General features: G+C 43.0%; 1 protein-coding gene and 1 long non-coding RNA gene across 16 annotated transcripts in view; one reads left to right on the top strand and one right to left on the bottom strand.

Annotated features, from left to right (window-relative positions):
• The window catches only part of UNC5D (unc-5 netrin receptor D), a 599,258-nt gene that overhangs the window by 417,589 nt on the left and 164,486 nt on the right, over positions 1-17,183 (top strand). For all 15 annotated transcript variants that reach the window (XR_012064390.1, XR_012064389.1, XR_012064388.1 and 12 more), the window contains one exon: positions 3,426-3,529. Coding sequence is in view for 11 of the 15 variants with exons in the window: in XM_072950289.1 (XP_072806390.1) it covers positions 3,426-3,529 (104 nt within the window). In the remaining 4 variants the exon portion in view is untranslated. The remainder of the gene's footprint in view (positions 1-3,425; positions 3,530-17,183) is intronic.
• Positions 5,275-10,587, bottom strand: LOC140689448 (uncharacterized). Its single transcript, XR_012064392.1, has 3 exons — positions 10,478-10,587; positions 9,826-9,886; positions 5,275-5,614 (listed from the first exon to the last, which is right to left on the bottom strand). It is a non-coding gene; the product is annotated as an uncharacterized lncRNA (long non-coding RNA).

Raw genomic sequence — 17,183 nt, 5'->3', positions numbered from 1 at the left:
CTCTACTGCTCGAGCTGTATCCTTCCCCAGCTAGCTGGAATTTATCTGGTATGTCTGCCCTCCTTGGGAGTCAAATGCCAGTCTCCCTGCCATCAGTATTAGGTACAGGCAGGGACTCGGTGATACTTGGGTTTCTCACTCGGTCTGATATCTGGTATGTGGCTGGCTGCCTGTTACGCGTTGGACCCAAATATATGACACCCTCGTTGTTGTCTGATCCCCTACTCTACTGCCTTTAATCTATAATCTTTGCATCTCCACACTTAGAAGTGTCTGTATACTTCTTATCGGAAGCCTTCCAGTGAATGTGAATGTCAGTTGGGAACATCAAGAGGTTGTATGGATCCTTTCTTCAATCTGATCCTGATTGGATGAGATCTGCTAGAAATTTCTCAGTTTCTTTTTCATAGGCAATACCCTTTCCTACATCCTAGTAATAATGTGCAACGCAGGGTTTTCCTTCTTTACGCACATGCTTGCTTAGCTAATTCATTAAGCAGGTGGGAGTGGGGAGGAAGGATGTCTTTGGTCTGGTTGTGTTTTCATCTGCCAGTGCAGTTACTGTAGGGGAGGGTGGAGGTACCTGTGAACTATGCATTTTGTTACTTTTTCCACTTCTAGAACAAAGAAACAGAAGATAAAATAGAAATAGTAAAAGATAAAATAGAAACTCCCGGTGTTCGTTTTCTGTGCTTCATTGGGTTGAATGCAGATTATTTGCCGTTCTCAAAACTGCAGTCATCATGCAGCAGCTGAATAAGACTTCCTTTTGAAAACAAAGCAATCAAAGAAAAGAAAAAAAATGGCAAACAAAATTCGCCATAAAAACACAACCCTTTCTGTTCGTTAGCAAACTGATGTGTCACGGAAGAGTCGCTCACACTCCACAATCGACTGATTTCAATATAGAGCCATCCTCCTTACAGTTTCAGTTACCCACGGTCAACTTAAGTCTGAAAATAGTAAATGACAAATCCCATAAATAAATAATTCATACATTTTCAACCACATGCCATTCTGAGTAGCATGAAGCAAGCTCATGCCATCCAGCTCCGTCCCACCCAGAATGTGAATTGCCCTTTGTCCAACATACCCTGCCCATTCACCTCTTAGAGTCATCTCAGTTATCAGATTGACTGTTGTGGTGTCGCAGTACTTGTGTTCAGGTCACCCCTATTGAAAGTAATAATGGCCCCAAAATGCACGTGATGCTGGCCATTCAGATGTGCCCGAGAGATACTGTGAAGTGCTTTCTTTAAGTGGAAAAGTGAACGTTCTTGACTTAATAAGGAAAGAAAAAAACTGCGCGATGAGGTTGCTAAGATCAGCGATAAGAATGAATCTTCTATCTGTGAAATTCTGACAAAGGAAAAAGAAATGCATGCTAGCTTTGCTGTCATACCTCAAACTTCAAAAGTTACAGCCACGTGCATGATAAATGCTTAGTTAAGATGGAAAAACATTCAATTTGTATGATAAGAGATTTTGAGAGAGAGACTCCATTCATGTAACTTTTATTACAGCATATTGTTGTAGGTGTTCTATTGTATTATAAGTATTGTTGATCTCTTACTGTGCCTAATTTATAAATTGTACTTCAACGCTGTTATCACAGGTGTGTTATGTACCAGGAAAAAACATCGTATACATAGGGTTCGGGATTATCTCTGGTTTCAGGCATCCGTGGGGTGCTTGGAACACAGCCAGGGATAAGGGGGCCTTGCTGTAGTCCTGATGAAGAAATCAGTCATACGTAAAGGGGATTTTTGTCTCAAAGATCCCTTATGGGAAAACAAAGGAGAATTTGTGGTCAAATTGTGCGGGAAACATGAGATTTTTCATTCTGGGGAAATTACATTTTCCATCATTCATGATTTTGTCATCAATTATGTGAACTTTCTCACACCTGGAGTCGGAAATTCTGAATCATAAAGGCAGTGGCAGTTTTTGGATCTCGAGTAGAAGAAAGATGGCTTTACAGTCTGTGGGACAGCAGAGAAATGGGGAACTAAACCTGCCATCTGCCCACAGCATGAGTCCTTTTGAGATCCTTTGCCCCACGTACACTCACGGAGATCTCTGAACATACAGCATGACTGACAGAAGCCGTCGGTGGCCTCCAGGAGGGAATACATTAAGAGTAAAATGCAGAGGAGTGAACATGTGGATTGCTGTGCTTGTTACTCATGGAGCATGTTTGGCTTGCTAAAAGCACGTTTAATGTATTTATACAATTTATAAAGATGTAACTGATTCTGAAGCGCTGCTCTTTACAGAGAACATATTTCATGTGATTGTAAGCACTAAAGAAAATTAAATCAATAAATCCACAGCCTGTAATTTGAGATGCTCAAGTGTAGAAAAATACATTGTCAGGGAGGGAGAAGGGAGGTCTTGAGGAAGACTTATAAAACTGTCTCTGCGCTACCATCCCAGGCTTTCAAGTGACAGTGGGAATTAAACTTGTGCCGTAAAATGATCACTGTTGTTATGACACCTCAAAAGAAGTAAAGGGCAACTCCCACTCTTGTTAATGAAGCGTATGCTTAAGTGGAAAGTCAGACAGATGAAGCTCTTCCTCTCTTTTTGAACCATCCCTGTGTTCTTTTCCCCGAGAAAGCTTGGCTGGTTATCCGTCTGAGACTGGAAGCCCAGAATCTTGTTGGATTTTTTTCCCCATCACTGGCATCGACGCTCTATGTGACCACTGGCCGGCCAAGTAACCTCCCTAAGTGGCCCCCTTCCATGCGTAAAAGGCTAATCATGCAGCTTGTTTGCAAAGTACCTGGAGCCTTCCGTGAGGGCACTACACTACACATTGCTGTTTGACTGGAGGACATTGTATTGTTTTAATTATATGTTTGGTTGGATAGGTTATAGATTTTTGTTGTGGTTGAGCGTTGCCTCTTCTCCCTGGTTACAAATAAAAAACGAATAGGTAATCTCACTGTATTACCATCCTCTAGAGCTCCCTAGAGGGTTAAGGGAATGGCAGAGGTTACAGATTAATAATGCATTCTTTAGTTAATAAAAAAAAATCACATGCATCTCCACTGCATAATAGCTGTGGATAGCAATTTATTAGGCCAAGTGTTTTATCAGATACTAAAGAGATCATACTGGCAGAAACTCATGAAATAAGTTTTTTATTCCCTGCCTCCCTCCCCGCCAGTAAATCTTTTATCCTTCACATCAGTATGGAACGTGAGGAACAGTTTCATTAAGGTTTATTTCAAATATGTTTGTGAATATTCAGGAAGGTGATTCTCGGATTCTGGAGTGACTTTGTGTGTGTGTGTGCATGTCTCTGTCTCTCTCTCTCTCTCTAAGTGGTGGCATGAAGCTCACTGTTTTACTATATTTGGAGCAAATGTGGATCATACTGGCTCTAGGGCAAAGTGTCATGTCTTCATGTATCTTTGCAGATTTACGGAAGAACTTTGAGCAAGATCCGCAGGGAAGAGAGGTTCCCATTGAAGGTATGATCGTGCTACACTGCCGTCCGCCCGAGGGCGTTCCTGCTGCCGAGGTAAGACCAGCCCTTTCCCCAGAGGGACAGTGGCTGAGCACTATGTGCTCCCAGGTGACTAAGGGAGCCTGGGTCTGGCCTTGTTGATGTCTGGACCCAACTGCTTAAAGATGGTGCAGAAATGGTGTTGGAAGTGAGTTGGAAGAGGAGATTGTCTCTCGCAGACTTCCTAGTCGACACAAGCTCTTGATAGGCAGCTCGGGTAGAATTTGTCACGGGCTCTTGGTTTTGGGGACCTCAGTCATGCAGGCGGCATCCTCTGTCCTCCGTCCACTGCCTTGAACATTCTGCTGTGTGTGTTGGCTTCTGGATCAATCTGATCGGCAAAGTCACATAACAAAGTGCATAAGAAAGGAGGGCAGGCCCTGGTGCCAAGTTTCACTGGTGTTTGTACTTACTTGCTCTTCGTTTGCTTATGGAACAAACATTCCTTGAGCATTTATTATGTTTCGGACACTGCGCTACTTTGGGGGATATAAAGTGTGAAGTCACAGGTCTCTGAATAGCTAGCCCTCCTTCATTTACAAGGAGGCGCCAGGAATCCAGAGTCATGACGGTTTTTGCTCCTTGCTTGTTTCCTAGAAACTTCTATCACAGTTAGAATGTAATTGTCAGTAATCAGAGTAAGACAGATACCATATGGTACCACTTATATGTGGAATCTAAAAAAAGAAAAATAGAAATGAACTTACAAACTGGAAACAGACTCACAGACATAGAAAACAAACTATGGTTACCAAAGGGGGAAAGGGTAGGGGAGGGATAAATTAAGCTTTTAGAATTAACATACACACACATATATATTATATATAAATTAGATAAACAACTAGGACCTAAGGAAAAAGAAAAAAATGAAAAATACAACATTGTGAGAAAAATTGACAAATCAATTTAACAACAAAGTTATCCAAAAAGCTTTAATTAGATTAGGGGTTGATATTATGTAAAGAACATTTTTTAAACCTTGCTATATTTCAGATGAAATATACTTGCACACTTAAAAGTATGTGTCAAAATTTATTAATGTGATTTGATGATTAAGAGATTGAGAGAAAAAAATATATATAACTGTCAGCAGTAACACACTTTGGTAGTAGGGACAGCTTCCTGAATCTTTCAGTCACTTTTTTTTTTTTCAGACTACCCTCCAACCCTTTTATTTTTATTTATTTATTTGTTTGTTTTTCATTTTATTTTTTTCCTCTAATGGAAGAACCGGGGATTGAACCCAGGACCTCCTGCACATCAAGCATACACTCTACTACTGAGCTGTACCCGCCACCTTCTTTCAATGACTTTTGAATGAGGTTCTGATAGACCAGTACTACAGTTGTTAAGGCAGCGTGGCAGGGAACTCAGAAGTACAAGGAATACTTGGTACAATCCTGAATTTATAAAACTAGGCTTGAGATCACAGTAGATCATCCAATTGTGACTCTTTCGGGGAAGCTGGAAAACTGTCCTTAGAGCCACAGCTTATTCGTGGAGGAGTAGAGATATTAAAATCAACAGGAACCTTTAACTCGCAGTTTAACTAAAATTGCTGTGGGATTTTGCAGCTGGAAGAACAGAGGAGCAGCAAGTAGCACAGGGAACAAGAAACCGTCCGCACTGGCACGTTTAGGCGGGAGTCTTGCTGGGTGGCCACTACTCAAAGCGCAAATGATTCCCGAAATGAAGTAAACGGGCTTGAAAATTCAAGTGAACATTCATGCATGATGTCAAATGATGAGAAAGGAAAATGCTTATTTTTGGATTTTTATTGAATGTGAAGCAGAAAGATACTTGCTCTCCTTTGGCCGCCACCTTGTTCCGCGCGGAGTGTGTCCTGGGTTCTCTAGCAGGGGGACAGACAGCAGGGTGTTCAGTGCTCAGGTGAACGTGTCAGTCTTATTTAGGACACCCATGTGCTCCTGGGATTCTAACTTGGGTATCAGCAGTTTTCTGTAGTCACCCCATCTCTCTAAATCCCGACTTACAAATGTTTCATGCATCAGAATGTCCCGCCTGTTTCATGCTGGCTGTGTGTACAGCCCAGTTTCCTTCCAAGCCCGTGCTGGGTCACTCCATCAATTTCAGCAGCCCCTGAGAGGCGTGAAGAAGGAATGAAGGTCATGGTTTTATTAGGTGTCCTGTGGGAACCTAACATTCTCTAGATGTCTAGGAATCAATTTTTACAGCGGGAAGAGAACTTAGATATCTACCTGGCACAGCCTTTACATTTTAGAGGCAAGAAAACTGACGCTTAGATCAATGACCTGCCGAAGGTCTTGCACCCATTTAAGGGATAACTCTGTTCGGTCTTCCAAAAGTTCCCCAAAGCATTCGAAGTAAACGTCTATTTTATTTTGATGCTTTATGTGGTCCATAATAATCTAGGCTGCTGTTGCCTCTGACCACCTCTTCTGCTGCTCAGTTTCAGACCCTGCTCTAGCCACACTGGCCTCCCCGTTCGTTTTCAGGTTCACCAGCCATGCACCTGCCTCAGGGCCTTTGCACATGCTGGCCCCTCTGCTGAAACACTCTTCCCGAGCTCTTACATTGCCTCATCCCTTCCTTCAGGGCTTGTTCAAATATCACCTGCTCAGTGAGGCCTGCTTGGGGTACTCTGATGAAAATGTCACTCCCCTCCCCTATACATATGCTTTCAAGCCCATTTCTCTACTTTGCATTAACTCCATAGCTCTTATTACAAACATACTGTAGTTATTTGGCTTATTTTCTGTCTACTCTACTGAAATTTAAGCTCCATGAGGGAAATTTTCTTGAACTTTTTATCACTTTATCCCCAGAATGTAAAACAGTGCTTCTTGCTTCCAGGCACTGAATAAATGTTTGTTGAATGTGAATGAAAGGTAATTTCCTGAACGTTTCTGAATATTTGAGGTTATACTAGGACTAGCCCCAGACAAGAACTGTAAAATCCACTAGACTCTTTTTGTTTGTTTTTTTCTCCCATTCTGGGTACTAGAAAATGAATAAGACATTCTCCATCTGCTCTTTGAAGACATAAGTGAAAATAAAGAACAAAGGAGAGAAGAGTAAAGAAGACACAGTCTGGGAAGGTCACAGCCACGGGGGAAGATGTATCATGGTGAATGAATGCCTCATGAGTGTGTACACATGCATGCCCACATTCACACCAAAGCATCTTCCCAGAGATGGCAGGGATTTAGGAATTAGAAGGACTCGGAGGCTCTTCAGGGCCATGGTTGATAGAGAGGATTCCCGTTGGAGAACAGGTGAGCCTCTAGGAAGTTAGCAGCATTCCTAGCTGTGCTTGGGGAAGGCTGAACTTGGGCTGAAGCTCAGAAGCACATTGCTGGACGTTCCTCCACTTTCTTGCCCCAGCTCTCTTTTCTTGAAGGCAAATGCGTGGTGCCTGTGGACTCAATTCACTTTCCATCTTTATTTGCATCTGATGGGCTTCCCAGCCATAACCCCAAAAGCAGAACAGGATGTGAAAAATTTCCAGTAGCCACACACAGTGATGTCAGTGAAACAAATATTCGGGAGCGTTGTCGATCAGGAGAGGAGGGAACACAATACAGGCCTATCAGTAAGAAAGTGTATTTTCTTTTCTGGTACCTTCCCTCCCTCCAGATTTCCACACTGTAGGCATACACTTGCTCTAGAAGTCTCCTGGGACTGCTGTGACAAACTACTACTTACTAGGTGGCTGAAAACAGCAAAGTGGATTCTCTCACAGTTCTGGAGGCTAGAAGTCTGAAATTGGGGTGCAGGCAGGGCTAGTTTTCCTGGAGACTCTGGGAAAGCATCTGTTCCATGCTTCTCTCTTAGTGGTTCCTGGCAATCCTTGATGTCCGTGGCTTGTGGACGCGTTACTCCAGTCTCTGCCTCTGTCTTCACGTGGTATTCTTCTCTCTGTATCTCTGTGTGTCTGAACTTCCCTCTTATAAGGACGCAAGTCATTATATTGGAGCCAATTTCAATCCAGTAAGCCCTTGCGTTAAGAGTCTGGGTCACAGTACACCTGCAGTGACCCTGTTTCCAAATAAGGTCACGTGCACAGGTTACATGTGGGCATGAAATTGGGGCGGACGGTGCTCTTGAACTCAGTGCCCTTCCCATTCTCCATGATTTGATATCATATCACTCCTACTTTTAATAATGTAGGTGTTATTAGGAATAAATTTCAGAGCCAGGCTGGCTAAAAGTAAGTAGTGGGCCATTTCAAGAAGCAGCTGGGCTGCAGGATGGTTTAACACAGAAATTCTGAGCTGAGAGCAGGGAGCAGGGGAGCCTTTGTTTTCTACATTTTGTATTATAGATGAACAGGGAGTGTGTTCCAGCTCCTCTGTGGGTTAATGGCTATTATGGGGCCCAAACAAGCTTTTATAGCATCGTCTTAAGGTGGGAGAGTATCCCGGTTCCAAATACTTGAGGTACTTTGAAATTTCACTTATTTATGAGTTGGATGCTGCCTCCAATATTTACAGCTCTTTTGGTTTCAGCACTAGCTTACACAGTGGTTATCACCACCACTATCTGTGTTTTCGTTGAAGGGGAGGTAGAAAGGTGAGAGATACACAGATAGGGAAGGAAAGTGAAAGTGTTCATACCTTCCCCTGTCGGGGTCTCCCAGGGTGGAGATGTCTGCCAGTGCCTGTCATGGGGTCTTCAGATCTCAAGGAGAGTGTTTTTGTGCTCACTGATTCATAGTCATGCGAAGATTGTAGAGTTAACGACTCTTCGGTGTGGCAATAACTGGAAACTGTGCTTGGAAATTGATCAGTATTGTAATTGTCACTGTGAAATATTATCAGTCAGAGTTACCTTCCCTGAGCAGGCTGTGTTGCACCCTCTCCACCTTCCTGCCCACCTACTGTGGGGCCCAAAGGGGTCATCCCTGGAAGGGATTTTCAGGGCCACTGATATATCAGCTGGTTTTGTTCTGCAGTGGCATAAGGGGTCTTCTCCTTGACATGTTGAAAGGAACCTGGAGGGCAAGTCTCGTCTTCACAAGACATAAACAATCGTCTTCTCTCTGCAAGGTAGAACTTTCTTGGCAACGAACTCATCTCTATGACCAGAGAAGGTGGTTTGTGTAAGAATAGAAAGAGCTACCATTTGTGGGGTGTCTCCATGTGCCAGGCACTGTGTTGAGTAGTTGCCCCCCCAATATTATTTCATTTAATTAGCAGAAGACTGCTGTGAGATGCTAGAAAGCTATCAGTATTTTCATGTCCATCTTACAAGAACTTGTCCAGGCTCTGAGATCACCAGGAAGCCAACCTAACCTTAAAGCTCAGATCTTTCCTTTCTCTAATAGTTTTTGTTTCCTTGCAGTGAGACTGTGGGTTTGATTACTTTTCCCCAAAGCCTTTTTGAAGCTTGGGAGCCCCTAGGCCAGTGGTAGAGTATCTGCTCTCTCTGTTGCATGTTATTTCTCCTTTAGAATTAGATTTTGTTATTTTTTAATTAAAATCTCTCCTAGCTAATGTGCTAATCCTAAATCTGCTATAAATTCTGTGTTTCTTTGTTTGAAATAGATAATCCAGTGATAAAACCAAGGACAGAACACTGAGAGAGTAGAGGTTTGGGGGACTGAGGGTAACAGGGAGCCTGGAGCAGAGCATCCCTGGAGCCCCTGTGTTCCCAAGGGGCCAGGAGCCTGGGTTGGATGCTATTGTAGGAAACAGGAGGTACTGAATGTCTAAAATTAGAGGGAGGAGGCCTTAGAGGGGAAGAAAGGGGGCATAGGAAAGGGGAGATGAGAGGTCAGGGTAATCTCTACCCTCATTACACTTTTTCCTACATTTGGTCATGGCCCCAACAGATCTCATTGTCATGAAGGGCTCTGGATATATTCTGATAAGTGTATACTGATACCGAAATCATAGGGGTCTCTCCTGGGATACAGCAGTGGGATCTGGAAATAGTAGAAGGAGAACTGAGGATTGTTCCTATAGCACTGGAGGGAGAAAGAATGAACTTTGGAGTCAAACGACTTGGATTTGACCCTGACTAGCATTTCCTGATGCTATGACCTGCAGGAACACCACCCACCTTGAACCTCAGAGTCCTTAGTCGCTCTGCCTCCCCATTGTGCCTGTTGTTCTTGCCTTTCAAGTTCATCAAAGGACGGAGGCACCAAGAAGCTTCCTGCCTTCCTCCCTTATAATCTGGCACGTGGAGGAAGTAACTGGGTGTTTACAGAAGCTGGTGACTGTCAGTGTTCACCTTCCTTACCCCATGGAAGATTCTTATGAATGGTATTATTGTTACCAAAAACACTTTTGAAAAAAATGGTATATGAACTTGAAGATTCTCGCCAGACTTATTTAGACACTGGTTTCGATGAAATAATTGGTCCTACAGTTTTTTCCGAAATACCTGAAATGTGAACAGATGATAATTCAAGCTTTTCTAAACGCCGTGAGCTCATCCTCTCACCAGATGTATGAGGACGTATTTGTCACTACACTTGCTTTTACCCTTTACCTTGGGGTAATTCACTAAAGGTGGCAACTTTAGTGTTTGACACCGTTGTTTAGTTTAGCTGAAACCAATTGGCGCTTTTCAAAACAATTCATTATTCCACACTGCACGTTTTTATACTCCTCAATTAAATGGAAAATCTATCTTTCATAAAAGTTGGAAGTTACGTCCAATGAAAATCCAACGTTTTAATGGTTTTCCACAGATTAAACTTGTAGAGATCTCAATAAACCCTGATTTACTGATGTTGGCTGTAAAATGGTTATTGCTGTTAATAAAGCCTGTAAATCTTAACAGGTTATATTTGCCCAGGGTAGTAAAACTTGCCGTAAAGACTTCGTGTCGAAGGCTAATTCTGCTCACATCAAGGCAAACAGCCTCCTCAAAGTAATTCAGTGTCTGAGAATTAAGGCCCAAAGCCCAGCAACCAAGTGATCCTAGCCTTGAGCCCCTGCCTGCTTGGCAGTCTTCTTGTGCTTTTCTCACCAAGAAGTCAAGACCGTGCTGGATTTAGGAAGCTCAGGAAGGTCTAGAGACTTGGTCGTGCAGTGTGAGCTTGGAGAAGGTTCCCTTCTTTCTGCTGGCCACCAAGTGACATTGACTGATCACTAGGTCAGAATGCTTGTATAACAAGGAGAGGTTCCAGGAGCGGAATGAAAGAATGGGTTATCTGTTCTATAAAGTGTGCGGAGCCACACAGATGTTAGAGGCCAGATTATTAGGGGTGGGTGGAGGGGAGTTTAGGGGAAAGAGATCATTCTCCTTGCAAATGCCCATGTGGAAATCAAGGTTTTCTTAAGAAGCTCTGTTAATCTTGGTAGACTTGGTAGACATTTGTCATGTTTTCTAATGTTGAGGCAATTTCTTTTTAAGTCTTAAGTCCCTAAGTGAAAGCTAAAAAACTGGTGTGCTAGTCGTCTTTGCGATTAGGCCCCATGAGTCAGGTGTTCTCACCCAAAGAGGGTTGGAGAGGTGAGTAACGTTAGATGGTCCTTGAACGGAAATCCTTCTCAAGAGGAAGGTGGCAGAGATGCCCAGCTCTTAGGGGCAGCCAGGAGAACTGGCTTCTCTCCCAAGTCTCATGGTTATAAGCTGTGTCATTGTCATGGTTTTTTTTGAACTGTGAGGGTGTCACCAAGTGACCCTCCCTTTCCCTCTAGTGTGGCTGGATGTTGTCCCTGGCTACTTGGCAGCCTGGTCTAGGTCTTTGACCCTCCTGGAGGTTCTAGGCACTGCCAATATTCTTTAATAAAGTCCTTCCCTTCATAAACAAACCAGTGCAGTTTGTTGCTTGCAATCAAGAATCTTGAGTGTTACAGTGATGTGCCCTGTCTTACTACTTCAAGGATGCCTTTGACCAACATCTGCACGTGGCCATTGGGACAAAGCAAGTCACTCTAAGCTAAAGGCTGTTTGTGGGCTGCTGATCTCTTTCTCTTTAAAATAAGGAAGGAGACTAGGAAACCCCTAAGACCCCTTTTCTTATCTCTAATTATTCCTCTTGTATAAACAGTAGACTCTGAATACTGTCCGACTTGTTTTAATCATTCTGCCCAGACTGGTGCCAGACAGTTTTCAAGTCAGAAGCCCTGTCCCCTTCTCCCCTGTGAGGGTATTCTTAATGAAAGTTTCATTTGTTTCAAATGTGTTCATTGCCTTAAAACCCAGGAGAGACTGTTACGACATTGAACTGTTTAATACAAGAATCACTAGACTATTGTGTTTAACCTCAGTCAAACAGACTATGAAATGAAGAGTGTATTTAAAAACTAAGACTCTTAATAATCCACTAGAAAGATGTGGAGATGCCCAAGTTCTGAAGCAGCAGACCTCAGGTATAAATAATTAATCTGATTTGGTGCAGCCAAAGCCGAAAGATTGTCTCATAGTCCCCATATACTTTGCTTTGAGGAGACCGACAATGAGGACCTTTGCAGAAAGCGACATTTGATTGGAATGTATAATATTGTAATAGAAACCTAATGGACTCTTAAGAAAAGGGAATGTTGAATTGGTTAAATACTAGTAATTAAGTGCCAGTAAATTACTTCTCTAAAAACATCCCTGCAAAAAAGAAATTTGCTATCATAAGAGAGATGGGAAAATGAGGTTAATATAAGTTACTTAAAAAGTCAATGTCTACAGCCCAAATACCCTCATCATTAATACTGGTCCTTAAGTAAATCTTATTAACGAACTGAATTTTACCACATCCTTATCTGGGAAGCTCTGTGTCCTTACTGAGGAAGAAAATGGTAGAAGTCATCTAAAGCTCCTAATTTGTATTTTTGTTCTTCTTCTATATTCCTGGAGGCTGAGCTGGGGGGTAAAACATGGAGGAATGAATTACAGTTTTCAAACCCAAGGGTAGAGGCCCAAGATGAGATGATAAAGGTTGTTTAGTTACTGGTCTTTCCTCCCTCTTCCTGTTCCCTGCATTCTGCTAGGTCAGCTCCACACGCGTAGCCTTCTTTCTTTCCAAGTGCTTCTCTCTGCGTGTATTATTTACAATCCTGTCCCTGTGTCCTCCCCATTTCCCTTTGTCTGGGATGTCCTTGACATCTACCATCTACCTGTAGTTGTCACTGTCTGGGAGGGTCTGTTTTAACCCAACCAGTCCTTCACTTCTTCCCTGGCCATCTCAGCTGACACTGACTTTTCTTTCTTAGAAATACTTAATTTAGTTGGTGCGGACTGCTCAAGTAAGGACATTTTCTTCCTCCTTCTGATCACTTTTATTTCATAATGCTTTTAATTTTAAAATTGATGTATAGTTGCTGTACAATATTATGTAAGTTACAGGTGTACAATAGAGTGATTCACAATGTTTAAAGGTTATACTCCATTTATAGTTACTGTAAAATGTAGGCTGTATTCCCTGTGTTGTGCGATACATCCTGTAGCTTCTTTTGTACCTGACAGTTAATCCGTCTTACTCCCCTATCCCTGTATTATAGCATAATGCTTTGAACATTTTTGTTTGTTTTCTTTCTTTTGTTTTTTCCTACCTCATATATAGCTTTCTATGACCTTATTTCCTCAAGCTATTTCCCTTTAGGATAGGAAATGCAAATTATACCTTAAAGTATCCTTTTCAACCCCACCCCTCCTCCCTCCCTCTTCCCAACCCCCACCTTAGCTGATAACACATAGGCTTTGGGGAATAGTCTGGGAAGCATCTGTGACTTAACAGGTGAATATTTACACAGCCGCTGTTTTGTACATATACTAATAAACTTCAATTTAAATGATCACTTTCAAATTTATTAAGACTTTCACATATATTTGCTCATTTGATCCTTAAAGCTACCATTTGTGGGTAGGCAAATATAGCCATATCTCTGTTTTAGAAAATTATTGATTCCATATGTAAATTCCTGGAGAAACTCCTGTATAGGTAGCATTCATTGCATATGCACTCAAGGCCAGGTGCTGTTCCTTGAATCTTCCCAACAGTTTTCTGAGGCAGGAGATAATCATATGCCAGTTGTATAAATAAGGAAACTGAGGCTCAGATGATTGAGGAGCTTACTGAATAATTAAGCCCATAATTGAATCCAGACATCCTAGCTTCTGAGCCTGTTCTCTTAAACTCGACCTGATGAAGAGGCTTCTTTATGTGTTGCACGTTGCACACTGAGCACGAGCTGAGTAGGAGAGCAAGCCTGTCCTTACCGCACCCGCCGTCTTGTTTTGTGGGTATACAGCTGAGAGTGTTGAGGCCAGGTACTGGTTTGTGAACATGTGTGTACACATGCAAGCCTGCTGCTTTTCTTCCACTCTTTTGTTCTTGTCTCTGATTCCGGGTCTGAGCCTTACTGTTTGTCAGTTACAATGAAACTCCCTCATTTGATAGCATTGGAATCTGCATTATGTTTAAGTTTCAGGGATGGTTTGGCAGAGTTGCTCACTGTCAGTGACGACTTTGAACAAACTTTGATGTGATGGAGAAACACTGTTGACAAAATGTCTTTATCCTCCTCGCTCTCCTCCCCCTAACTTTTTTTTTTTTAAACATCCTTTACTCTTTCCAAATACAGAATTTTCATATTGTGCTTAAGGTTTCTCGAATTGGGAGAAGAAGCAAATGGATCAAGAAGGAAGATGGGTTTGGGGCTGGGGGGAGAGAAGGCCAGCAGTCAATCAGGCAATAGTAAACACAGAAGAAAAACACATCAGAAAAGGAAATGCGTGATTTCTAAGTTAACATAATGAAGGCATAGAGGTATTTCTCTGTCCTGGGCTGCTGTACATGGTTTAGCAGCAATAAACAGTCTTTATATCTTGAATTATGCAGAAATAAGAGCAGTCTGGGAGGCCTCTGCTTAAAGACCTGCAGTTCTGTGATTCAGCAGTAACGCTGCATGAGCATGAATCAAGAACTCTGTCCCAGCCCTGCTGAGACAGCATGGATGCTAATGTTCCTATGAAGCACCATGCGCCATCCTGATTCACTTAGCAAATGTCGACCACCTTTGTTTTATAGGGAGAACTTATTAACATAGAAACCACCAACCACTGCAATAACAGCTTCTCCTTGTAGTCCTTTGCCATGATTCCCAAGTCCTAATTGCTCTCTATTTAGTCTGTTCGGGGAGAAATGCCACCTTCTCTAATGCCTTTTGCATTTAGTTAACGGTGGGTAACTAAAAGGGACACCAGCATCCTGCTTGCTTTTTCACATAACTGTGAATCAGAGAGAGTGTGCCCATTTCTCCTTCATGGAGTAGGTTAGAGACCTGCAGAATAAGCACCTACCTATAGGTACTATGGAGATACACCCAGCTGATCTTAGGACAGTTTGGCTTCAGATCAGAATCTGTGGCTGCTCCAAGAATCCTCGATGGCCTCGTTCATGGCTCTGCACAGCCCTCCAGCTGCTCCACTCTATAAAATCTTGAGGAGCTGCGATCTGCCTGTGGTGCCACCTGACTCTCAGCAGAGTAAGTGCATTGAGTGAGAGAGTGACTTAATGAAACTCCCGGAGCTTTGGTTTGTGGAAACCGCCACAAACCACACCACGGGTGACAGGCACGTGGCCCTAGCTTAGCCCAGCTCACGTCAGCACACAGCTCAGTTTCCCTTGGCTACATCAGTTAAGCTTCCAAGAGAAAACATCCTACATTCAGGGCCGAACAGCTGATAAACCCCTGCTGTGGTGAATTTTGATTTAAATGTAACTGAGTCTCTCATGGCTCTGGCTTAACAGGGATTGGAACTATTCTTTTCATTGTTGTTTCAGTATTGGCTTCCAGATCTGGCTGGCTTTCCTCCCAACAGATTCTCTCTCTAGATGTGTTTATTAAATCACGTGTGAGAGTCCTCATCCTCGGTGGACTACTGCGCCGGCCCTCGTTAGTTACGAATGATGGTTTAAACCTTGATTTCTGTGTGCAGGAAGTGTCAGATTGATGATTCTTGAGCTAGCTTAACGGTTTCCTTTGGAGATCACGTTCAGGAGACAGCTGTGGCATGCCTGAGCAGATCTGCCTAATTCCACCCCAGTTTGACAGGAGCAGTCACTCTGGTACATCAGTTCTGTATGATAGGCGGTCGGTTTAATCTTTTCTTTCAACATTGTCATCTCTGTGCTGCTTGAAATACCTTGGATACAATATCTGTGTATGTTTGGCAGGAGTTAAAGTATTTTTGTGGGAATGAACATCATGCATTTACCTGGAAAAATGTGTCTCCTTCTTGATAGCCAGCGAACTCATTCTCATTTAATTAAGTCATCCAAATAATAGACAAGATAGACTTCCCAAACTATTTGACAGACCCTTTGAACGTTTCCTTTGCCTCCTTTGTACTTGCTCCACACTTTTCTTGAAATGCGCTGAGATCCTTCTATTTCCCAGTGACTTTGAGTCCATTAGAGGTGCGTGGGAAGTTCTGGCTTTGCAGGCTCCCCCAGTTGTGAGACTGTTTTACTCAAACCCAGGTTTAGGGCAGACAGAGGCCAGTGGAGTATTGTCATTCTCGTTTGCAAGAGGCAGGAGTTTTTCATCCACATAATACAGGTATCCTCTCAAAGGCTCTTCGGTACCGCAGTCATGGAAGAGCTTTTGTTTTCTCTCTGATCACCCCTGCGACTCTTCCTCCCCTTGTCCCATTGTCTCGTCACCCTTTGCATCAGCTTTGACCCCTACACACTTGTTCAGTTGGTTTTAGTCAGCCACCTCCCTCATGCTGCTGTGGATCAACGTGCTGGGACCATTATTCCTTTTGTTTGCCTGCTTTAACATCTGAAATTTTGCTCTCACTCTGTTCTGTGCCTGGGCCTAATCAGGATCTTTCATCTCTGAGTTTCCTAGTTTCTGTTGCCTTCCTGGCTCCCGATAGCAACAGTGGATCCCTGGGATAGTTGAGGACAGCTTCTATCGAAGATAATCCCCTTCCCTTTTCTGGAACTGATCACTCAATACTTACCTCGAACTTAGACTCAAAGGAGCATAAGACAGATCTGGGGTTCTCACCCTCAGCACCATTGACATTTGGGCCTGGACCTGCCTTTGTCGTGTTTGGCTGTCCTGCTCAGTGTAGGATGTTTAGTGCATCCTTGGTAGCATCTCATACCCTGTTTAGTGACAACCGAAAACGTCTCCAGACCCTGCCAAGTGTCAGTTTTGGTTGGAAATCCCTGAGATAGTCTTGGCTGTAGTCTAGAAGCTTGCTGAGGTGCTGGTCACAGTGTCTGATATAGTCACTGCCATGAAGCAAGTGCTCTACATTTTTTGGTGGAATTGAGCCCAGCATCAAGAGAGAGTTATTAACATAGACCCACTGGCCTGGAATCACACTGGAGGCAGTGGAGACCATACCATATCCATCTTTCTATAGCCAGCCCCGAGCAGATTACCTGGTGTGGAACAGGCACTCAGAAAACACATGCTGAGGCAGTGCTTAAACGAAAAGAGGAAACAAAAAGCCCCAACAAAACGATTGTTAGATTCTGCTGATTAATCAAGGAGTTACATGTGTTGGATGGACATGACCTGGGCAGTGAAGGATGCGATGAATCCACATAAGAGCTGGATAAAGAGGAAATCAGTATGAGAAACCTGGTGAGTCAGGAGGCAGAAGTTCTGGTCCCCAGAGAGGTGGTCCTTATCTACACTCTGCTGCTACTTCTCAAATGGCCCAAATTGCTTCACATGGTGGGGAAAAGAAGCCACATTGTACAGCCATAGAT

The sequence above is a fragment of the Vicugna pacos genome, chromosome 26 (genome assembly GCF_048564905.1).
Source record: "Vicugna pacos chromosome 26, VicPac4, whole genome shotgun sequence".
In the NCBI taxonomy this organism is placed as follows: domain Eukaryota; kingdom Metazoa; phylum Chordata; class Mammalia; order Artiodactyla; family Camelidae; genus Vicugna; species Vicugna pacos.
Note: the sequence above shows the minus strand (reverse complement) of the source record. Positions and strands in the feature narration are given on the sequence as shown.